The following is a 25,567-nucleotide window of genomic DNA, read 5'->3' as shown; positions in this document are numbered from 1 at the left end:
TGAGGATGCTGGAGTCTGGAGCAGGAACACAGAGTGAGCGTTGGAGGGTGGACATGTTGTGCTCAGGAGTGTGAAGCAGAAGAAGTGGAGTAAGTTGAATCCAGAAAATATTGCTGAAGTGAATCTTGGCCACAGATATCTAGGAGGGCTAAAACAGCTGTCACTGCGGCAACAACGTCTCAGAATCAGACCTCATGGCTACACTGTGGGAAAACATAAAAGGTAGGGTGGCACAGTGGGGAAAATGAAAGAACAGACAGCTAGGAAAGGAACGTTCACACACTTCCACATGTCTGAGCAACCTGTAAGAATATGAGCATTCTCCTCTATTAACGATTAGTGTCTGGAGAAAAAAACGAAAGTTGATTTATTGACTTTCACTTACGAGGAAATTGGCCTGATCAAAACACTGTAGAGAATCCATGGAAAATGTGAGAGCCAAAAATACAGATGAGATTAATTTTAGAGGAACCTTAATCGTTTTTCTTCACAATTCAGCACAGACTGACTGCATCCATCCCACATGATTCAAAAAGATCCTGGACCAACAAGCATAAATTGGTAAATAAGCAGGATGTTCTTTCCACATTTCTTTAAACCCACATTTGTTTACTAAAAATCATTTTTATTTGTCTGATATTCCAGTTTCTTTGAGAAAGTGAATTTTGAGTGTGGATTATTCTTTGGAAACCACAGTCATTAAAAAATACCACAAATTAAAAGTTTGAAATGTATAATTTATATAATAAGTAATTAATTTAAATTTTTTTTCATTTTTTACTTGGATCACTGCAGTGTACTGACTTTTCGGTGATGTTGCAGTGTATTGTAATGCACGCTGAGTGTCTTTTTATCTTTACCTCTGTATATAGATGTAGCTCCTGATGTTCACTTCTTGCGACGATTCGTCTGTTTCTGGCTTTTAACTCGTTGCGGGAGAAAATTTGGCACCGAGAATAACAGGTGCTCTCGCGATACAAACTATCACTATGATGTTTGCATGCAGTATTTATTAGCAGCAGTCTCCCTCTACAGTTCGGCTCAGTTGGTAAACGCATTGCTGCTGTAAGGAGGCATTTTCGACATTTCTTCTTTGACAGCGCATCACCTTATATTTTGGAAAACAACTATTAGCAACAGAGCAGAGAGACTCGGACTGGCAAAGGGAGGAGAAAAATAATTCTCCAACAATCCCTCTGCTCGAGTTTTCCTCGCAGAAGCAGCCGGGTAAGACCTTAGCGTAATGTTTTTTTTTTTTTTTTTGCTTTTATTTCCACCCGTTTAAGATTTTCTATCATTTTCTATAATTTGTATCAAACTGACACTATCCTTGGAGAACATCTTTTCAGGGCTCGGGCTGGTTGAGTGCTTTTATCTTTTGACAGTCGCTCGTGCCTAAATAATTACCCCTTCCCTGGCGCATGACACATTTAACAGAACATGTTTCTCTCTACGTCATTGGTTAATACAAACCCAGTCCGCCGAATCAGTGCCATGTTACACCAGGCTTCTGTGGTGCGTACGCAGGTTTTTCTAACATGGCACGGTGACAGACTGTTCTGTGCTCTGCTTAAATGTTGTGGCTGCTCACGAGCAGCACTCGAAGCTCTATGAATAGGTGGTTCGAGTCCGTCTGCGAACCGTAGAGCGGAGTACCTCACTTTGGCAAATTAGAGTCGGTGAAATGCAGCTGCGACTGCGAAAAAAAAAATACAGTGAAGCATAACGTGTGTACTGCTGCCCACTGTTACGCAGCCTACAGTACTGTCTAAACTGCTGTACAGTAACGACGCAAAATGTCCTTTTACTACAGAGGATGAGGATGGACGCTTGTGGCTGTAGGAGACAGTTAGGAAAATCGATGCGTGACGCGCCTCTCTGGCGAGACGCTTTCGGCTATGGAGAACTGTTCTGCTCGGTATTTCTTTCGACAGTCCTCGGTGCGTTCTCAAATAATTCAGTCTTTGATTGTCTCGCAGGAAAAAAGGTATTTGGGCTGGTTTAGAACTTTTCACAGTATTGCTATAATATTCAAATATATATTTTAAATGTGCATGCACATCTATCTATCTATCTATCTATCTATCTATCTATCTATCTATCTATCTATCTAATAATAAACTCGTGAAAAATGTGTCATAACATAACAGTTGCTACAAAAAGTTGTAGTTGGCTGTTTAGTAAAGAACGGAAGAAAAAACAGAATGAATACAATTTAATTTATTGTGGTCATAAAAAAGGCGGTAAATTAGAGGTGCAGCACAGTCAGGTGGCACTCATGACAGCATCAATATAAGCCCTTGTTGGGCAGATGAAAAACTGTAATATAATAGGAAATCTAAAAATCAAACATAATCTCCTCTATTTAGTGAAGGAGTAGTGAGAGTGACTGCTACCCATGCAGCCAATTATGCACAGAAACCCAAAAATATATGTGTAGATAGATAGATAATTCTAATATTACACAGAATTGCAGTAATGTTTGCAGTTCTGTGTTGTTTTTCTTTTATTATTCTTGTGGATTTGTGACTAGGAAACACCACAAAACTGTAAAACAGAGCTGGCCAAAGTTTTCAGATTGGGAGGTTCTTAAAAACGTTAAAGTCAAAGTGATCTACTGTTGGACATTGGGAGGGCTCTTCTCTAAAATGTTAAAATAAAATGTAACTAACACTAAGCTATTTGTGCTTGATGGAAAATAACGTTAAAGAGAAATAGAATAGCTTTACACAGCACCTGGCAGGTATCGAACTCGAGTATCTCACACTTTAAGCAGATTCACACACCACTCTACATGGAGGTATATCTAACTCCAACAAGCCTTTGCAATCGACCAGGAAATGGCAGCTGTCATTTGCTGTTCAGCAACAGTTAAAGTGCTTCAGTAACATTCCGACAAAGAATATGTCCTTGTTGTGCATTATGAGTGACGTGCGGGCTAAAATTTTATTGAGTTAAATGTGGCGACTGTGGCGAAAAATATATTCATCCAGAAATTATAAGACAACTGCATTCTGATCACTCTCTCTCATTGGAGATTACAGTGGCGTATTACCTTTACAACATGTACAAGCTTCTCTGCCTCCTCTGATATATGTATACAGCTCTGGAAAAAAAAATTAAGAGACCACGTAAAATGATCAGTTTCTCTGATTTGACTTTTAATAGATATATGTTTGAGTAAAATGAACATTGTTCAGTTATTCTACGAACTACTGACAACATGTCTCCAAAATTCCAAGCAAAAATGTAGTATTTCTTTGCAGAAAATGAGAAATGGTAAAAATCATGAAAAAGATGCAGCACTTTCAGACCCCAAATAATGCAAAGAAAACCAGTTCATATTCATTTAGAAACAACAATACTAATACTATAGCTCAGGAAGAGTTCAGAAATTAATATTTGGTGGGAGTTGGGAGAACATGCAAACTCAACAAAAAAAGGCCTTGGTCAGTGTTTAGGTACAGGAGCTTTCTGCAGCCAGAGTATAATAAGTGGCAATTAACTTTTATTTTTTATTTTTATTTTTCTACTGATGGAAAAAGTTTGTTCAGTAAAAAAACAGTAAATGTTTTTTTACTGAACAAATAATGAAATGTTTAGGAAGTTAAGAGGTTTAAAAATCCTTTTAAAACTGTGAGGGATCCAGTCTGTGTATCTAGTGCTCAAGGACTATTTCAGTGTATCTACATTATTTCCATGTGGCTTTGATGGTTCAGCTTATCTGGCTTGATACCATGGTTATTGTTTTAACAATTTGGCATGTAAACAAACCCAAACAATGTCAATCTTTATGAGATGTGTCACTTAAATCTAGCTACTGCATGACTCTATGTCATTACTGAAGCTGTGTATCTCAGGTTGCAAACTCTGTATGGTGGCTCGATATATGCTAGCAGATCAGATCCCATCTCCTGCAATAATTATAGCACTGCAGTGTATACTGCATTACACTTAGCTCTCATGGAAGGCTGCTTCAGTGACCTAATTAAGCACAGATATTTTTGGTTGCTATAATGTTGCTGTATGTTTTTGTATGACGAGGCAAAAAAACCCACCAGTTTTCTTCCCGGTGTGGAATCGCTGGTTCATTTACTTTTAAATCACTTTTGACAGCTTACACTCCACAGTACCTGCCAATTAGCTAAGTGCAATAATAGGCAAAACGTTTAATGGATTAGACTGGATTAAATGGCGTTGGTAACAATAAGTCATATTTCTAATGTACTTTGGGATAACATTTGTGATTTGTGATATTTTGCTCCCAATCTTACCACATGAGTCGTTACTCTGCTTTTGCTAATTTGACTAATTTAGAATGTTGTCTCTAATCTTTTCACCTTTTTATTTATGAAGTTACACTAGGAGAAACGTTTCACCCTGAGTAGTACTGTTGTTACACAGTCACACTCACAAACTCAACAAAGCATTGAGAACAGCATGCTCTTTGTAAAATCTTTATATTAGATTTTTCTGTTGATATTGTTCCTTTGGGTTACAGATACCTTTTGATTTGACCGAGGGATTATTTATGTAAAAGAAAAAGCTTTTGCTAACTTGTTTACCTTTACATTCAATATCCCTTTTTTATAAATAAAAAATAAAGTGAACAAAACACTTTTTTTTTAAACTATAAAACCTCAATCCTTTCTACCAGATGTTCTATAACTCCAGAGTTTTTCTGCACCATTCATTTTGTTACGGGGTGTCCTGCAAACTTTTGATGGTCAGTTTAATTATTTTTTAATAAAGCGTAAGATAGTGGGCCCAGCAGTGTCAGGTACTTGTACTTGTACTTGTAAAAGCAAGCCAATACTCCAGGGACGTTCCTGAATAGTACGTTTGCCCATTGTCTTGTTTAATGGACTATCACAGGCCTTGCTTTGGACCTGAAACCTGCTCAACCATGGCACTATGGTCTAATAAACTCCTAACCGTTTTATTTTCTCTCAGATCATTTGTGTCTACAGCATTCCTAGATCTTTGTGAAAATTTTCTGCAGTTTTTCAAAAAGGAAACATTTGATTTAAGGTCCTCTGTTAATAGGACTACATGTGATACTGATTGTTCTTGTTCCTCTGGGGGCCGGCTTGCTTGGTTTTCCATTTTGCGTGGCTGCTTTTAGTCAGGTTGCTATTTCTAACTGCTACTGTGAAACATATCTGTAAAGAAGTTAATCTCTTGAACTGCCAGTTATTTCACTGCCTCATTAGAGACCAAGAGGAGATTCTAAGAGCAACGGGAGATCAATGTATGTCATCACTCACATTTACAATAGGGTTGGGTAATTTAACACATGTTGTATTGATCAGATGCAGACATCTTGAGCAAGAAACTTGTTTTAGTGGTATCAGACACACAAAAATCCATTTCACTTTACTTTCTATAAGTCTGTTTTTTTTTTTTTTTTTCATATTTGTTGCAACTGTCACCATGTCATGACACTGTGGTGTGAGACAGATAATCTGTGGAAAAAAAATTAGCTCCCCCACCTTATCTCTGAACTACTATTGCCATCTGTAGAAATGCACCGCTCCCAATCAAAATCAACCAATCAGAGCTAGGAGGAGGGTCTTAGCGCTGGTCATCAACCTCGGTTATGCACTGATCAGTTGTGCTAATGGCGGATGAACATCTTACTGTTACAGGAAACCGTTTATGTGCCGTCATGCTAATTAGCCTTGGCAATCCTGGCAGAAGCTGTAGCGTAGCAGAGAGCAAGAGGGACAGTGTGAGCGCCATGTACACAAGCATGATCAACTGCTGTAAGACTCTCCTCTTGGCTCTGATTGGTTGCTTCTCACCAAGTGGTGTATTTCTTCAGTTAGTACTGGAAGCACTGGGAGAAGGCAGAGAAAACGTCCCGATTATAAAATTCTTGCTGATCTGTGAACTAATGTGCATTTGTATACTCTGCTTCTGAAAATTCGAACTACAGACACACGCATACAGAAAGCTGCAGTTCCTGAAGTGCCTGTCCTGTGATCATCTGTGGAACTGTAAACAAGTGTGTCTGCACATGTCACATTTTACACAGATGCTGTTGTATTTCTGCATCATGTCTAAAAGCATATATTATCAGCTTCAACATTACGCAAAAGTGTCAAGCTTGCGCACTGAGTGGAGAGTAGTCTACCATCATTTATTATTTACTGCCCAGATGTGCTGCTTGAGTCTTATGTAAGGTACTGCAGCTTGGCTGTTTATCTGCTAACAGGTAGTTTACAGATTTACTCTAAAGTCCAATTATTCTAACACAGCTAATCAAATCAGAATTTATTAAAGATCTACAGCTAAAGCCCAGCCTTACATTTGTTGTCTTGTTTACTTTGAAAACAAAACTAATTATTACATTGGTTTCAACATAAGGCTTCAATTAAATGGAAGCATAAATTGAAAATTAACAATATACTCTGTTTTGTCTGAATACAAGTGCTTTGTTTTTTGTTGGGAGGGAGCTGGGAGGTTTTTGAGAATTTAATTATGAACAAAACAAATAAAGCAGTAGAATGCTACTTTATTGTAAAATTTGTTACATTATGAACATAAAACATGCCGTACCTTCAGAGTGACACAATGAACATAAAAATAACAATAAAGTAAAGAATATTACAAGTAAAATATATCATACAATAACATCAGAGGTGTTGGTTTTTGAATAAATGCAACCACCTAGCAAAATTATTAAGCTAAAGAGACTGCATGAGGTTTTTTTTTAAGCCTTCGTACTTTTAAAATAATTTTCACATGGAGTCAGATAATGTTGCCTTAAACTTTAATAGGCACAAAAAACAGTACTTAGTTTTGTGTTGTTATGATGAGACTTCATTACAAGATCTTGTATGTCTCAGGATCTAACTTGGTTTGAGATTGCTTCCTGAATAACCGGTCCCGCCTGAACTGATGGAACCTGTTTTGCTTCATAATTCACATGTCATTGTCTCACCAGAGCCTTAGCTTTATGCTCCTGCAACATTTTGCACAGAAGCATCAAAATGATGTGCTTTAGTAGGTTTAGCTGAACAATAATTATATTTGGCAGTTCTAAATAAAACTAGTAATTTCAAACAGCAGGATGCTTCACATGTGTATTGAATAGGCACAAACAACTTCCTTCAAATGTACAAGTGTTTATTGACAAAATGTATTCAACTTCAAAGTTAAAATTTTTTATTCAAGCAACTCGCTAAACTAAGAACATACACAATTAAAACTACTGACATAATGATAAAAGGAAGAAACAAAAATTTCTAGAAGAAAAAATAGAACCAATGACGCAGTGCAGGGATTGTACTGAAAGGTTTTGTCAGTGAGATCAATTAGCTTTAAGCTAGTTAAAGAATTAGTTTAGACAAATTGGCAAACTTGCTGTATGTGCTCCAAGTAATTTTGCAATACAAAAGACAAAACATCATTTTGCATAAGTAATGTGCTTTTAAATCTCAAATGAAATAGAAATCAATAACCCTTTGGAAACATCCATCCATCCATCCATTTTCTGTTCACCCTTGTCCCTAATGGGGTCGGGAGGTGCTGGTGTCTATCTCCAGCTACGTTCCGGGCGAGAGGCGGGGTACATCCTGGACAGGTCGCCAGTCTGTCGCCTTTGGAAACATGTCTTCTTAATTGATCGGCAATTTATTAATTACGGATCAAGTGTATAAATGAACACTAAGAATGAGTTATTTTGTTGTTTAAACAATCTTGAGTCCAAAACACGGTAAATAACAATATTAACTGTTTATTGGTTTCAGCTGTATGCTGGGAAAGCTGTATGTAGCTCGTAGCTTTCAGGCATTAGCTTTAAGAACACAGAACATCTTAGCTAGTCATAGGGCTATTCTATGTTTATTTAGTGTCATGAAACCAAGACATATACCGATGGAAGAGATCAGTTTGACCTCACTGTGATTTAAACACTTTGTGGAAAAAGTTTAAACAGTCTGAACTCTGTTTTCCTCTTTGCCTATAGCATGCGCAGCCTGCTCCATTTGGATGCTTAAAAATACACAAAAACACTTATCCTAAGCCAATAACTGCCCAGGTACCACACCTACTATGAACAGTTCCGATGGATAGATGAGAGGAGAGAATTCTGCTGGCTATTAGCTTGGGGTGACTGGTCAGGTGTGTCTGGGGCGCTCAGCAATGACACCCAGCCAGGAGGCGTTGCTCCTTCAGCTGCAGTCCTGGAGCAGCTGCTGCCCTTCTCCCTATGGAAGTGTTAATCAGCAACAGTTGCCGACAGCAGCCTTCACGGTCCTGCTTTTGGATTAAAAGTTTCTAGAGTTTCATAAGCAGGTTCTTCCTCTGCCCACAGGAAAGTGGGAAGGAGAAAGTGGGTTAGGGAAGCGCCCTGTTGGTTCTTTCCAGTACAGGCAGAATGATGCCAGAATCCCCTCAGCTTCCATGACATCACAGAGTTTCCTTCCGAATCTCCTCCTCTTCCTGCTGCTGGGACCAGAATTTACACAGTATTTTTAAATAAACAATTAATCATGCCAGCTTATTCAGACCTTCAGTCTTCCATAGCTGGATGCCCAACATGCCCTATGTGTAAATATTATGTTTATATTTAGACATTATTGACCCATGTGCACTTAGTATTTGTATTTAACCAATGGAGTTATATTTGATTTAAAAAAAATTTTGCACTCAGAAATCCATAGTTTTCTGAGTAAAGTAAAGAATATTACAACCTTTCCTACCAATGTTTTTTTTCGAGACACAACCCCCCCACCCCCCCGCCACCACCACCAATGTGAATCCGATCCTCCTGTGAACACAGATTCCACAACCTAATTTGAGAAGTGACACAGTTTATCCCTCCAATCCTAGACCGCGCCACATGGTGTTCCCCTCTACTGTCTTGCATGTTACCAGGTTTCTCATCTTTTCCCATTTTTCTGCATGTGAAAGCAGATTTTCTTTTCGTCCCTTGGATGTTTTGTCATTAAGTAAATGAGTTATGGAAAATGTAGACAAAATTCACCGGTGGAATCACTTTCTTTCACCATCATTTCTGTCATAAACCCACAAAGACGAGCTTCCTTTGAATGCTCTCCTCCCAGTCATAAATCAGAGCACGTGAGTTTAAATCAAATATGTCCAACGTTGACATCAGCACTATGTTCCCATGGGTCACGGTCATCTTCAGAACCAGTGCCTTAAAAAAGAGAAAGACGATGATGAAGACTAGTTCTCTTTTGGGTACTGTTCTGGAGCCTTAAGAATTGATTGTAAAAAGATGGATGTGTCCTAAACTGAAAAATCTTAATGGAAAGCCCTGAACATCATCTTCACGATCTGGAAACAGAGATTCTTTATTCTGAAGCTTCTTCACATCTGGTTGTACGTAGACCACTACACCCGACCCTTCTTGTGGATTCCCCAAGAATCCAAGGTGGAGCAGGTTTGAGGTGGAACTCTGAAGATAATGAGAAGTAAGAGCTCTCCCATACTTCATCCAGAGGGTCAAAATCGGCTTTCATAGACATTCGCCTCCCCTTCTCAACACAGTGCCCAAGTCAAACTACTTCACACAGAGCTCTGATTGGCAATAAGTTGTGGAAATGTTTTATGTAGACATACTCTCTGAAAGTGATGTTAATATTTAGCTTCAATCAGTCCATTTTCCCTCTCCGGACAGGGGTATGACTTATATGAAAACGGGAGGGGTTTCCCTCCGGTGGTATGTGCTGGTTATGAAAGGTGTGTGTATGAAACTTAACCGCGCTTCCACTGTTCAGCTTGGAATGAAGTATGGGAGAGGATTAAGACTCAATGGAGGAGCTTGTAAGATCCCAAAATGAGAAAGGAGTCAAGTAACGCCTCTAGGTGTTAAAATCTGGCCTTGTTCCTCAGAAGATGGACTCCCACTTCAGGTCCTCCAACAGCAAGACACAAAACATTATCATGTCTTTGTCTAACTATTTTAGCATCTTTTAAAAATCTAAAACAAAATGTGGAATACCAACCGACTGAGTTTAGAAAAATCTGCTTAATGTGTTGTTAGCTTCTTGCTGTTCTACTAAAATGAAGCTAGTCTTCATTTTAGTCTACTGTTAATAGTAGCACTGCAAGCTAATAAAAGCTTGATAATTAGACCCCAGGCTTTTGGGCCCTGCACTCTGCTTAACAAATAGTGCTCTACACTTTTAGCACTACACTTTATTTGACAATGAGCACTACCTTAATAAAACTAATGTTCAGATTCCAGGCCATGGATTTCCAAGAAGCCAGTTGTCTTTTCTGTAAGCAAGAGAAATGAGTGATGGGAGTTGTTGCAGGGGCGAACTGCAGAGCAGCTCTGCTCCATTCTCCAGTCACTCTGGAGCTTTTCCTGGCAATTTTTATAGATCCTCTTAAACTGTTGGAGTGCTGTTAAACAGATAAAGATGTAATAGTTTTGAAACGGTAACTTTTTACTTTTTAAACTTGTGGTGTACCTTGAGACATGTATTTGGCCCATGCCTGCTATAATTTTGTTTTTAGATTATTGTGTGCACAAAACCTACAGAAACACTGTTCTGCTTTGTAAATTTAGTACTTTGCATTCAATGCTGTGAATTTTAATGGCTAATGTTTCAGCTGCACGCTGTGCCGCTCTCCTTCACAGGGACAGCTGTCGGGATATTTGAGCCCAGCGCACAGAACAGGTCACAGGACCCAGACAGATAAAGAGCTGCACTGGTCAATATAGTCTTCAATGGAATATATATGGTGGGTGTGGGATGACAATGTATTGAGTAAAGTTTCTATCTATATCACTTTTTAAAAATATTTTAAGTTCCTGAAGTATTTTTAAAAATGTCAGAGCTTAAGTGAGAACTTGATACATTTCACATCTGGTTCAGAATTTGAGGTCAGCACGCAGTGTCTTTGATTTTTGACAATTACAGCAAATATGTAACATTTCTCAATTATTAATTGTCAGCCCTGCCAAGTCTGTAAACATTTGATTTGGCACAAATCTTTTTTTTATTGCAGATAAGGACTGTCTTTACTCAAGCAGTAAGTTGGGCTGTTAAAAGCTTGCTTTGGTTATTGTGTTGCTATGGTTTGTTCACATGATGCTGTCATTGAATAAACCTGTAATTACCTGTATTAGAAATTGTGCATTAGGCGTGTGCCATATTGCCTCATGTAAGGTATTGAGGCAATATGGCACACCCCTCATGTACCCGGGTACATTGGGAGTATAAGGGGTATATAATGTACCCTTTATATACCCGGGTATTAACTTATATACCATGGGTATATATGTAATATACCTAAACATTTTAAAAAATCAGTAGAAGTGAGAGTTGAAAGTCCTTATTGCTCTGTCCTGAATCAGATATTCCTTTAAAAAAAAAAGAAACAAACTCTGCTCATTTTGGTACAGCAATGAAACCGGCGTTGCAGAGGTGCGGGGTAATAGTGGAAGAAATGAAAGTGAACACAATTCCTGATCATGAGGAAGTGAGAACAAACTTGTATTTTTTGTCAGTTTTTTTTTTCTTTCATGTGACATAATTTTTGGTGTTGAGCATTTTAAAAGGAAAAATTTCTTTTGGATTAAATTGAGATTCTTAGCTTTTCACATGTTGGCTAACTTAAAAATATGAGAGGGAAATACTTTTTAACATTTTGTTTTGTTGAACCACAGCAGCCTGCTTCATTTAATGTATTTAAGTATTTTAATTTAGCTGATTTCAGTCGGTTTTTTGAAGGCGAAAATCAAAAAACATTTATCTATTCTATATTGTCTTTGATGCACCATGTGATTTTGTATATATCTATGTATCAACATATTTTTATTCTAGTAACTGTTTTTAAAAGAACTTACATTGGTTGATCAAATTGGTTGGACAGAAAATGTGGAATATTATTTGGTGTCGTTATCCAATATATATATATATAGTATATATACAGTATATATGTATATATATATATATATATATATATATATATTGATTTATTTTGGCAATATTGCCCAACCTTATTGCGGATTACTTCTATACATGGATATAGGATTTCTGTCAATAAAGCACATACACAACCGTCAGGATGTTGACAGAACATAAATGAAGTATCACCTCGAACAGATTGAAATTGATACTTTTCTGGCAAATCTGCTTTTCTAAAATTATTGACAATTGAAGAGTTATTTTCCAAAATGGCTTAAAAAGAACGCCCTTGTTCCTGTTGGTTGAGGTACACTGATGAATTGGACAGTTGTCTTCCTCCCACCTGTTCAACTGCTGTTTATGTTTAGCAATGTATGGTTGTCAGAGTAACAAGACCAACTGAGAAGTGATGTAAGGGACAGATAACAGCTGTTTGTGATGTGCTTGTTCAAAGTGGTGGGGAAAGAAGGACATTACTTTCCAACCTTTCTCTGTACTAATGACTGCTTTAGATGAAATAATGGATTTTTACTTTAATTTAAGATAAGCAGTGTATGTAAACATAGAATAAGAAACTTTTTTTTTTTTAAACTTTTTTTTACAGTCTTTGTTGTAAGTGCATTAAAAGTCCCCCAACATTCTGCTCTGGTATGGGACGAACGTAGTTAAGTAAGTCACTACAATGGTCTGACAATACATCTCCTGAAGTGGCCAAAGTTGTATAATTTAGTTCCAAAGATATTCTAAACTCACCACACACAGCTACAGTTTTGATTAAACTTGTGTTGTCTTCTTGTTGATTGTTTCATTCAGAATGTTTGATTAAACTGGTAGACTAATATTAGCATTCTTACTCTTTGTTTCAATGAAACGAAATGGTTGTTTTTAATATCAGTGTGGTTCCAGTTAACCATGTTCAAATAAAGCATTTAGAAAAAATTGTCATGCTGCGTCAGACTGTGTGCTAAAGCTCTTACTTTCACAATCACTGCATGGTAAAGTGTGAAATGTGACAATCTGGCAAAAATGTACCACAACAGGAGAAGCAGGGCCACCAGACTGCATATAAACTGTTAAAAGGCTGTTAGGATCACACACTTTGTAGTTTAATACTTATTTATTTTAACATCTTAAGTCAAGATTCTTAAGAATTATTGTAGATTGTGGACATAAATACTGAATCAGACTCAAAACTGTGAAAACAAATCTAACTAATGTGCATTATATATGTATAGAAGTTTAACTGAACAAACAGTTTAATTCTTTGGAAACTGAACTTTGACAATCAACTAATGACACCGGACAGCAAAGGCCTTCCTAACAAAATGAACTAAAATAAACTGGCATAGAATTAAATAATTACAGTACCTAACATAAAATGAACAGAAATAAGGGAGATTTAACCAAGTTCTGCTGGAACCACAAGACCAAGCAAAACCCCCAGATTTATTTGACAATCTGGAGCTCAGCAAAACCTTGGATATGAATGTTCATAGACCTGAGTCAGCAAAGAGAACTTCCTCCTTTTACAACAACACATCAAAATGGTCATCTGACCCAGAAAACGCACATTAGAACAGCAGCAGAAGAAAAGAGCATAATCATTAACACTTAAAAAAATAAATCTTATTAACTTATCAATAGCAGCATAAACATTACGCTAACCAGAGCATGCCTGCTGAGAATTGCATTGTCATTGCTCTAAAATCCCACATATCGATGAGACAACTGAAATATGACAGACGAGGCAACTTTTAAAAATGTATGTAATGGGATCCTGCGACAGACTGGCGACCTGTCCAGGGTGAACCCCGCCTCTCTCCCGGAACGTGGAGACACCAGCACCTCCCAACCCCTCTAAGGGACAAGGGTGTTAGAAAATGGATAGATGTAATGGGATCATATTTCTTATCCAAGAAAGTACTAAAGAGGTGTTTTTGTTTTTTGTTTTGCAGGTTAATTGACATAAATACGGTTTTGACACCTTTATCAAAACCATTTTGAGTCAAATGTTTTGAATATGTCCTGTGCTCCATTGCTGGTAGTTTTTCAGTTTTTTGTATTGTTTGATTTATGTATTATTTATGAGTTTTTAGATCTGCTGATAACCAATTTGTACCATCAGGGAATGTAACGACATTCTTGCAAAAGCCGGCCCGGTCTGCAAGCACTAAAAGCTTCACAGTGGAGGATGTTTGTTTACAGTGCAGGCAACTTCCAGTCAGCTTTTTAGCATTACATAAGTCACAGGGTAAAATTTAAATCTTCATCACAGTTCACACCTCCTGGAAGCCATCGTTTCCCAACAGTCGAGTGCCGAGACCCTCGGGACAAAGCAAACAGCGTAGAACAGAGGCTGGTTTTTACCAGGCTAACGTGATCCAGGAGTGATTGCATTCTACAAAAAATGTCTTAAGATTTTCATCTTTATACATATTAACCTGTACTAACTATTTGGTAGCAAGGGTTGATGTACTAATTTGAATGGCTTGACCAGGCAAGGATTACAGGATTATATGATTTCCTAATGAAAACATTTTAGTTGATGTAACTTTACGCTGTCATTGACCAAATTGTTTAAACAAACAACTAGATTGTCCATCTACCTTAGCAAATCATGAAAACTGCACTTTCTCTTCAGTCTCCCTTTTTTCCACCTTCAGTTTAATCTTACCTGCCTCATCAGCATTATCCTTCTTTATTGTAATCATATTTCTGTCTCTCTCTCCCTCTTTCTCCTTCTTCTGTAGATCAGAGGTCAAGTAGAGCAGGCCTTTCTCTCCCTGCCAACGAGAGGGAATCACGACTGCAGTTCCCGGCAAACAAACACTTTTTACCACCGTCATGCAGTTCTCCACTTATCTCGTCTTCTTGTCAATCTTTCTCATCGCTCTTATCCCAACCTGCTTTTCCCAAAATGATGGAGACCTTGTTAATACACATAGCGGTCTAGTTCAAGGTGTGCGCCTTCCTGTGCCGGATGGGAGCTATGTCACAGCTTTCCTCGGCATCCCTTTTGGTGAGCCACCAGTGGGTAAGCGTCGCTTCCGTCCTCCTGAGCCGAAGCGAAAATGGACAGGGATTTTTGAGGCTAATGCCTACCCCGACGCCTGTTACCAGTATGTGGACACGTCGTACCCAGGCTTCCAGGGCACTGAGATGTGGAATCCTAACAGAGACATGAGCGAGGACTGCCTGTACCTTAACATCTGGGTGCCTGCCTCGCCCAGGCCCCACAATCTCTCGGTTATGGTGTGGATCTATGGTGGAGGTTTGTGGTCACACTTTTTTGCCAGAGTGTACGCTATGTGTACTGCTGCAAGTCATGTAATTACAATCACCTCCAGTATTAGACTTCAAGTGAGATATTTACATAGAGTGAAAATGGACAAGAATGTGATGCTAATTTTTGACTTTTAATCATTTTATTTCAGTTTTAATCATTGACTAAAACTTACTGAAGCAAATTTGTAAATGTGTGAACAAAATTAATAAGGCCAATAGATCTGTATGTAAGAAATGCTTAAAATGGTGATTTGAGGTGACTCGGGCATGCTTCCTGGACGCCTTCTTGGTGTTGAGGCATGTCCCACCTGGAGGAGACCTAGAGCGAGACCCAGGACACACTGGAGGGATGATGTCTCTCTACTAGCCTGGGAACGCCTTGGGATTCCCCTGGAGGAGCTGGAACAGGTGGCTGGGGAGAGGGAAGTCTGGGAACTCCCTGCTTAGGCTGCTACCTCCTACGACCCGACCCTGGATGAGCAAACCATGATGGATGGATGAATAGGTGGATGGATGTTTAAATATTGATGTCTAGTCTCTCTTATTATATCTCTAGAAATGAAAATGGAAAAAATTAACCCTGTTTAATTCATGGAACAGAAGAGAAAAAATGTTTTATCCAGCTGAAGAAAGTTATGTAACCTGACTGGCCAACAGCTAGTGGTTCCTGATGAGATCAAATATCTTCAACGAGAAGTGTCTCTAGCTGTCTATCAGTCTCTGAATGAAAGCCTTCCCATTATTATGACTCGTCTACCAGAAGGCAAAGAGCAGGCTGCACTTCTAGAGGACTCTTCAGTCCTCCACTCTGTTCTAAATAATACAGTTTCTTCTGTGGTCGTTTGTTTTAGCGTTTCAGAATCAGAACCACTGAGTTGGAAAAAGCTCCACAAGCTGATAAAGAAGGCTGGTTCTGTTCTCAGGACTGCTTTAGAACCTCTTGAGATGATGATGCATTGATGGATTCTGCATAAGCTGATGGACATTATTCCATCCTCTTCATAAGGCTGTCAATCAACAACAGGGAGTCTTCAGTCAGAGGCTATTTCAAACCTACTGTATTCCAGACAGCTACAGAAGATCCTTCCTACCAACAGCCGTTTCATTTTGAAATAATTTACAACAACCTTTGGTTTCCCTTTGGAATGAATAAAGTATTTTTTTACTTTACTTTTGAAATTGGACATATACGGCTTCCTAAGGAGTACAAAATAATATCTATGATTTTGCAACTTTTATTTTTAAAAATCTATTCAAAACAAAACAGGCTAACTCTAACTTGTAATGATAATGGCTTTTTAGGTTTCTACAGTGGCTCTTCTTCGCTGGATGTGTATGATGGCCGTTATCTTGCTCACACTGAGACAGTCATTGTGGTCTCCATGAATTACCGTATTGGAGCCTTTGGTTTCCTCGCTCTTCATGGCTCTTCAGAGGCTCCAGGAAATGTCGGTCTGCTGGACCAGAGGTTGGCATTGAAGTGGGTGCAAGAAAATATCCATTCCTTTGGTGGAAACCCCAAACAGGTGTTTTGTTTTTGTTTTGTTTTTTTCAGATATTGTCCATCCTCTATATTGGTATTAAAGATGGTTTCATCATTTTCCTGGTCTCTTGGTTGTCTGTTTGTGTAAAACAGGTGACTATCTTCGGTGAGAGTGCTGGCGGTGCTTCAGTCGGGTTCCACCTATTGTCTCCAGATAGCAGACCTTTTTTCACAAGGGCCATCCTTCAGAGCGGGGTCCCCAACGGTCCGTGGGCCTCTGTCAGCCCTGCTGAGGCCAGAAGACGTGCCACGCTTCTGGCAAAGCTTGTTAACTGTAATGGAGGCAACGACACTGAGCTGGTGGACTGTCTGCGCAACAAAACTCCACAGGAACTTATCGACCAAGAATGGCTGGTAATGCAGATTTAATTTGAGCTTACATTTTTCACTGTTTTCACAAAGCCTTTTTGAAGTTTTATTTATTGAACACACTTTACTGTGAGGTTGTAAAGATAATATATCATATATAATCACTAATGAGTGCACCTTTTTGACTTGCAATACTTGATGTAATCTGACACTGTCAGCAAACTGAGTTGCAAATATTATTTAGAGATGATTGTTACCCATTACAGGAAACTCTTGCTTAAGGTAGCAATGGTATAAAACGGAAAGCAATGTTTAATGAAAAAGGGAAATACAAATCTCCTCCATATTATGTCTCTCAAGAAATTTCTGAAAACCTAAAATATATTTTTAAGCACTTATGAATGACCCACTGTACACCGGTGAGTGTGTTATAAGGCCACACAGAGATGAAGTAATAACTTTCATTCAGAATGACTTATTAAATAATTTTATTAGACCTACACAGAAAGTAAGTAAGCTGAAAAAGCAGAGTTCGTACAACAATTGCCAACATTTTCTGTTTTAGCTGCAGATTATTTGCTCAATTAATGTTTTCCGTGTTTGTTTGAGTCAGAGGTAAATGGTGTAAAACTGAAATCGACCATTCTTAATGTCTGACTCTAGCATAAGTACATAAGAGCTCTCTAGCTTTCGGTGAAGGCAGATGCTTTTTCCTCTGCTCCTCCCCTGCTTGCTCTGTTTTTTGGAGCTTTTCTTTGCACATCCTCTGAATCTACGAATTATGGGTCTGGTTAACTGGTTTCTCAATGCGATTGATAAAATTTTCTCAATGAGAAGACTGGGCATAGGAGAGCCGTCTTGTCCTACGGGGACACACCCGGCGGGGTTCACCCTGGATTTATTCATGATAACAGGATTTCTGCTGTGGATACCTGGCTTATCGACAAATCTGTGACGGATTTGGCCAAGCTAGCGAACACTCAGACTGTATGTTGTGGGGCAGAGACGCAGGTTGGATGTGAGTCTTGCTGAGACTCACAGCCCTACCGAGGACTCAAAAACCCACTAGCGGGATGGAATCGATCATGGAGAAGTTGCTAGCTTTGGTTCAGAGGAACGGCCACACTAATTTGGATGATTGGGATGAACTTTAAGAGACATACCGGTTAAAGACTCTAGGACAGGCAGAAATTTTAAGTCTGCCCGATCTAAAAAGAATTTGTTATTCTGAATCTGGCTCCCTGTGGCCTTGGCGGCTATCTCAAATCTCCTGGAGTTTATGTAGACAAACTGCTCCTTCCCATCTCCTCACCCCTCCCGAAGTCACCCGTGGAATCTTATGGCTGAACTCTCAAGGACTCGCTCTTGATATTTCCACCTTTATCAGAGACTTGTTTGGGAGAACAGAGACTTGTTTGTGAGAGACATGGGCTAATCTGCAAACACATCATACTTACAGACAAACAAACACTCCCTGATCTCAACGTCTTTGCCAGCATGTCTTTGTTTTTGTCTTGCTATATGTGCCATATCCTACCCAATGTTTTCTTTTCATCCTACTTATCAGTTACTTTTTAGATTATTACTTGTTAGAAACTGTGGAGTTCTTGCTTTTAACCCAGAAAAGGAATTAGAACAAACTTGGAATCCAGAGACTCTAGTTTATTAGTCACTCCGTAGCTTATTTTTTTAGAAACCGTAGAGTACTCACTATTTAGACCCATATTATACTTCTTACATTGATTTTTAGATTGTTATACAGAGAGACTCTTGTTATTGCAACCCAGAAATGGAATTAGAACGAACTTAGAATCCAGAAAAACTTCTTCCAGAACAAGAACATTTAGTTTTTATTGTTAGAAACTGTGGAGTACTCATTACTTTTACAAATTAAGAGCACACGTAGAAAGTCCAGAGAATACTTGTACTTATATAGCAACCCAGAAGTCCAGAGGATACCTACTTACATACACTTATTTAGCAACCCAGAACAGGGATTAGAACAAACTTAGAATCCAGAAAAACTACCTTAGCAATTACTTTTTAGATTCCTATTCTTCCAGTCCAGAAAATGAATTAGACCAGAAGTTATTTGCTTACAAGGAACAACTAGTTTATACACTTTGGATCAACATTATTAGCTTTTTCTTCTTTTGCTCTTTCCTTTGGTTTGTTACTTTGTTTGTATTTCCTATAAATGTGCTATATAAATAAAATTACATTACATTTACATTACATTATATCACTGCACACATTTTCCTGTTACACAGTTAGGTTTGACTTACTGCATCCCTGAGACCTTCATTTGTCCGTGTGGATTAATATTTTGGTGTTTCTGGGCAGGTTCTACCATGGTCAGCTCTGTTCCGGTTCTCCTTTGTACCAGTCGTGGATGGTGATTTTCTGCCTGATACTCCAGAAGCAATGATTAACTCAGGCAATTTTAAAGACACTCAGATTCTTCTTGGTGTCAACCAAGATGAGGGCTCTTACTTTCTGCTTTATGGAGCGCCGGGATTCAGCAAGGACAATGAGAGTCTAATTTCCAAAGAAGACTTCCTGGAAGGTAAGAATGAATCAATCAAAGGGATAGAAGCAGAGATAAGTAGAAATTCAGTTCAATATAAAACCACCAAAAAAAGTAGAACAACTTCAAAATGAAGAGCTGTTTGTGTTTGGGAGCAAAGATGTTTTCTTACTGAAACTGACCACCGTTTCCTTGGTCTTGTCTACATTTAATTGGAGTTGGTTCTCTTTGGTTCACGTCATAACATTATCCACCGAAATCCTGTGGTCCACATCTCATCCCTCCGACACACATCGCGCTATAGCCGTGTCATCTGAGGATGTTTACAGATAGCACAGTTTGGAGCAGTACTTAAAGTCATTTATCTATTTGTTTCATTTCATTTTGCCAGGTGTACGACTGAGCGTACCACATGCAAATGATATTGGCTTGGAGGCAGTGGTGCTGCAGTACACCGACTGGATGGATGAGAATAACGGAGTGAAAAACCGCGATGCCATGGACGACATTGTTGGGGATCACAATGTAATTTGCCCACTGGCACATTTTGCTCGTTCATATGCACAGCATCACACTCTCAAGGCGAACCTGGGCATGATGAACAGTGCAGGAAACTCACAAGGTAGGTCACATGTTAGTGTCTCTGTGCTTTATCTGCTTCATTTCCTCATTATAAACGTTTCTTCCCGTGCGTTCCAAAGGCGGCGTGTACCTCTACCTGTTTGACCACCGGGCTTCTAATTTAGCCTGGCCAGAGTGGATGGGAGTCATCCATGGCTATGAAATCGAGTTTGTCTTTGGGTTGCCACTGGAGAAGAGACTCAATTACACCACTGAAGAGAAGAATCTGAGTCGACGCATGATGAAATACTGGGCAAACTTTGCACGGACAGGGTAAGACATCAGAGACTGAATATGATTAGCCTGCTGTGATGGACACCAGTGAAAGTAGAGCGGGCCAAAGAAGACAAATCAGTTTACATTCATTAGGTCCCTTTGTTTGAAAGTAGCCTTAAGCTAGCACGACACTACAAGTAATGTTATCAACTTATCGTGCAGCAAACCTCTGTGGAGCATTTGGCAATCCTCATTTAGTGTTTAGAAAGAGAACTGAAAGGTTGTGTGAAAGATGGACGCATCACCAGCTCTAACATTTAAAACCAAAACAGATTTACCTCAAAGTGCAATCTAATCAAAGGCCGTTGATTCCTGCCTTCAGAAGACTTATAGTGAAGTAACATTTTAACTTTCTGGACTACTTGTCTTTAAGCATGTAATGTAATAGAAGCCTTCCAACACTGGAAATGTTATAGTTGTGGAATGTCCTGTTCTGCCCAATTTGACATTTATTTCTGTTTTTCTTGCTGTCTTTGTCTGCTTCATTTTGCTACACGTTAGAAATCCTAACGACGGGCTGCTGGACACTCGGAAACGCTGGCCATTGTTTACGGCGAATGAGCAGAAACATGTCGCACTCAACACCGACCCTCTCAAAATCCACAAAGGTTTGCGCAACCAGATGTGTGCTTTCTGGAACCGCTTCCTGCCACGCCTTCTGAACATCACAGGTAAACTGTGCTACACGTGTTACTGTTACACATAAGGATTTATTGAGACAACCTTTATTTTAAGAAAGAAAACCTGCACATTTGAAGATAGGCGTTATTTGGATATAGAGCATTAAAGACTTTTATTGGGGATGTGACATCAATGATAATTTTAAGTCTCCCTACAGTCTTTGATATTGCAGTTGTTGATGTAGAAAAGAACTAATAGGATTGACACACGCGAAGCAAACGTTTTCTGCCTTTCTGGGTGAACCCGACACAGAAGAAATGATCACAACACCAGCGATAAAAGTTGAACATTTTTCATCTTTCTTGCGTTGCGTCGAGGTGATCCTGGAAAATTCACGGGATCAAACCTCCCCCGTGTCTTGGCTGGAGGAGGGTAAGCGGTTGTCGCCTCATCGTGCAACTTCCATAGAAAATGAATGGAGAGGGAGCAACGTTGCCTCCCTGGTTCTGAGCCTTTAATAGAAGTGATTGACTATATTTCTTTCAGTGGGATTAACAGCAGCTCAACTATTTAATGTCACAACTCATTTCATGTTATCTTACATTAAAATGTGAAGTGCAAATAATAGCAGTGAAGGTGTCTGTCTGATGTCATTAAAATGCTGACCTTTGCATCTGCTGGATGCGACTAGTCTCAGCATTACAGCATTACAAGAGCATTTTATTGTGGCGCTCTAATCCTCACCTGCTTCCTGCTCCTCTTGTGTTCTCATATCCTCAGGCAACATCGATGAGGCAGAGCGTCAGTGGAAGGTGGAGTTTCACCGCTGGTCCTCCTACATGATGCACTGGAAGAGTCAGTTTGATCACTACAGCAAGCAGGAGCGCTGCACTGACCTCTGAGAGCCACACACTGACCACCCTCACGCTGAGGAGACGGCGAAAGATAGACGACTTGTTCAATTTTGTCCCACTGACTTTGTTCCTGTTTGGTTTCTCAACACACACAAGCTCACTCTTTTTATCCTTATTTATATTATTTATATTATTTAAACTATTTATTGACGTGTTGTTTCACTGAATGTGGGTTTCTGTGTTTGTAAAGAGAAGACACTGGAGGAAACTAATCATAAAGACTAGATGTTACCATCTGTGTGTGTGTGTGTGTGCATGTGTATGTGTGTTTGAATTGCTTGAAAGCTCTGAGTTTATCTTGGATCCTGATCAAAGTGTGACACCGGTGCACGGGGGGCGGGGAGGTTATCTCTTTTTTTCCTCCTCTTCACGGTATTTCATCAGAGTGAACATTTGCTTCATGATGTTTCCTTTCCTGCATCCCTGTATGTTGTCTGTTGGAGCAGTTACAAACGTGTTTTACTTTTGTTGCAGTCTCAGTGTCCTATATTTTATTTTTAGTGCTTTAAACACCACTATACCTATCATTTGTGATTTCTTTGCTTAGTCATAGCAACCTGGGTTTTAAAGTTACACACAGCATGTCTCAACATGTCTCAATATTTCTTTACCTACTTGTTTTCCCCATCTGCACTCTCCTCCTCCTCTGCTTCTGTCCTCATTCTACTTTATTGTTCATCCCTAACTCATTTTAACATGTCGTCTTCCTCTCTAAACTATCATCCACCCACTTTCTGGTCTTTCCTGTCTCTTCCCTTTGCTGTTCTCTCGCGCAACAGAAACCTTTTTCTACTCTCCCATCCCTCTCTACCATCTCTCTGAGCTACATTTCTGATCCATCCCTCGTTCCTTCCTTGTCCTCCTCACAGTTTTTATCACCACCCACATTTCCATCTTCCTGTGTCGTCCTCCTTTCTTGTTAGTCTAATGGAGGCAGAGTAATTCACTCAGCAGAAAGATAATGTGACAGAGTGCTAGCTCAGCCTCTGGCCTGCCAGCCAGCATGATTCGATGAATTGATGCAAAATGGAAGAGAGGAGGCAAGGAAGGAAAAAAGGGGGAAGGAAAGAGAGGTGGAGATGTGGGGGACAGAAGGAAAGCAAGCATTGCGTAATCCTTTATTTGCGTCTTTTTTCCTCTGGCACTAAAAATGTGACCGAACTGGAAATGACACCCAGTATTTGTTACACCCTCCATTTCCAGAGCTCTAATCATTTTAGTTCTTCATTGCCAACATAAATTCGAGACTGTCTGTTTGCTTTGTAGAGCCAGATTTCTCTGAGTTCTTTGTCTTTGCCTGTACTTAGCATATAATAGTCTTTGGAGCCCCTAGTGGCCAAAGCAGCCTTTCATAACACTGACATCTGTCCCAAAAAATGAGTTCAAGTTTTTATATGTTCTAAAAAATCTGGTGTTGGAGCAAAATAAAGCAGTCAGTTCTACCCTGTCACTGATTTTATCTAAAACATTATGATTTCATGATATTTACTTCCAATTATTCTCACAAATGCAGCATATTTTTAGTGAATCTAATTTAAGACCTCTGTAATTTAATCCAAAACATTAGATCAATATTTTTTAAAAGATAATTTTGTCAAAGACTGTCATTCAGACAGCTAATGGGTTCCTTGAAAAACCTCTACCTCTGTATTAAACATTCACTGAGAGTGATTTTAGTGAAATAAAACAAATCTGTAGTTTTATGTAGATGACAGACCATGTTGTTCTTCAATCTAAAACTTTTATTAATTGTCTTTTTGATAAGCCCAGGGCCTCAGAGTGACCTGTACTGGTCTTCACTCCGTCTGCTTAAATTCAAAAGAAATAGAAAATTCATTTCCTTCATTTTTTCCCCTTTTCGACGGACTTTTAACAATTAGCATTTCATTAACCTCCACTTGTGTGCATACGGTGTGTATGAGTGAACGGAGTCAGGGTTTAGAAGATTTAATTATGGTATAGAGTTATGTAAAGGTTTATTTTACACGAGTGGTAAAACAAATGGGTGTGTGTGTGTGAGACGTTAAATCTCACTGTCCTAATTGACTTCTACTCACAAGCACCTTTGTTGGCATGTGAAGCTCCTTTTCGTGGCTCTGACTTGTGTTGCCGGCTTTAAAAAGAAGTACATCTAAAAAAAAATAAGATTGTACCTTGTATCTACTACAAGTAAGGACTGCATGTCAGAGGCTGTAGGAGAGACAAAGTCCTCCACTCTTATTTAATGGAAAACGCTGCCTATGTACCTCTACCACTGTCCTTCAATACAACTGTTGTGCATGTCCTGAAGTCTGTTATGCCCAGATTATCCTGCCAAACTCAGACTGTTATTTGCTGTAGAATTTGTACTGTACACAAAACTATTATACAGCTAAGTCATTTTAACATATATTGATAGCTATGTTTGATGTTAGCAATAACATAAATAGATCAGTAAAGGAATATATTTGATATTTAAATGCAGTAAAACTAACAAACTGTATCAAGAATTGAAAATGTGTTTTTAAAGCAATATTATTGTGAGTATAACATAAGTGCCATAAACCTTTTTTTTCCCCCTTTTGTTTATTCTGTTTGTATCAATGTTCTGCCTAATGGTCGTTTGTTCCAATCACTAATACTGTAAGTGCTAAAGGCTTTCATTAGCTTCATAGTACATTGCTGTGTATCATCAATGCTAACCTATTGCAACAAAAATAAACACTCTGCAGCATCTGTCTATTTAACCCGTTCACTGAGTCACAGCATGTGTAGCAAGGCTTTCTGGTGCTTTGTGTACCAAACTGAAATCTGTTTAACACGTTAAACTCAAACAGCTCTGTGAGTAATGGCAATCATTGTACCAAGATCTTAACTTCACTAAACATAGTTCAAAAAGTAAAAACCGAAGACAGAAAGTGACTTAATAAAACTTCTCTGATAAGGTTCATCAAGCGGTTGAAGATCCTGACTTGTTTGGTCCCAATCATTCAGACTTTCTTGTTTGGGAATCATTTTATATTTGACCTTGCTTTTAACAAGAAACCAATAAAGAGAAGTTTAAATTGGAGAAGTAAGATTTCTCTTTTTAATTCTAATTGGGACTCTGATTTATTACAACAGTCAGTAATGCATGTGGGGACCCTGCATTTTGCTTCACTATTGACTAAATGGAACAATTCAGGTAGGTGCTCATGGTTCACTCTGTAATAGAAAAAGACATGATATTGTTTGATGCAACTCCTCAACCCTCAGATTATCGGGCAACGGAAGGGAGGAGCTGATGACTTCCTCTGTATGCTTTTCAGCCAGAAGAGGTCGCCATAATCAAACCAATGGGACCGATGAAAGGTCTACACTATTCATTCAAAATTAAAGAATAGACATGGAAAAACGTTGAAGAAAGAGACCACAGCAGCAAGCAAACTTAACTGAGTTTTTGTCCTATTACTCTAATGTTTTCTATTACGCTGTCTGTTTATGTATGTCCATTCTTTTATTGTTGCTTCATTATTCTGTTGTATCTTAAGCATACTGTTTATTAAAGCTCATTTAGGGACAAGAGCTGCAAATTAGCTCATGCTAAAAGCATCATAATATA

General features: G+C 38.8%; 1 protein-coding gene across 2 annotated transcripts; it reads left to right on the top strand.

Moving 5' to 3' along the window:
* Positions 1 to 994: 994 nt before the first annotated feature.
* ache (acetylcholinesterase (Yt blood group)) lies at positions 995 to 24,706 on the top strand. Of its 2 annotated transcripts, none has more exons than XM_028038221.1 (9): positions 995 to 1,227; positions 14,647 to 15,162; positions 16,479 to 16,702; positions 16,813 to 17,073; positions 19,372 to 19,594; positions 19,947 to 20,177; positions 20,257 to 20,449; positions 20,954 to 21,123; positions 21,854 to 24,706. In XM_028038221.1, exons 2-9 carry the CDS (start codon positions 14,736 to 14,738, stop codon positions 21,973 to 21,975), a joined length of 1,851 nt encoding a protein of 616 aa, XP_027894022.1. In that variant the 5' UTR covers positions 995 to 1,227; positions 14,647 to 14,735; the 3' UTR covers positions 21,976 to 24,706. The 2 variants fall into 2 exon arrangements, with proteins under 2 accessions (XP_027894022.1, XP_027894021.1); XM_028038220.1 differs by having other exon boundaries at positions 14,642 to 15,162.
* The last annotated feature ends 861 nt before the right edge of the window (positions 24,707 to 25,567 follow it).

Source organism: Xiphophorus couchianus, chromosome 14, assembly GCF_001444195.1.
Source record: "Xiphophorus couchianus chromosome 14, X_couchianus-1.0, whole genome shotgun sequence".
NCBI lineage: Eukaryota > Metazoa > Chordata > Actinopteri > Cyprinodontiformes > Poeciliidae > Xiphophorus > Xiphophorus couchianus.
The sequence above is the reverse complement of the archived record's forward strand: the minus strand, read 5'-3'. Positions and strand labels throughout refer to the sequence as shown.

Excerpts from the sequence above, each read along its gene's own strand:
- ache (XM_028038221.1), top strand. The coding sequence starts at position 14,736 with ATGCAGTTCTCCACTTATCTCGTCTTCTTGTCAATCTTTCTCATCGCT. Across the intron at positions 15,163-16,478 it reads GGTGTGGATCTATGGTGGAG|GTTTCTACAGTGGCTCTTCT; the intron begins GTTTGTGGTCAC and ends ATGGCTTTTTAG. Across the intron at positions 20,178-20,256 it reads CAGTGCAGGAAACTCACAAG|GCGGCGTGTACCTCTACCTG; the intron begins GTAGGTCACATG and ends TGCGTTCCAAAG.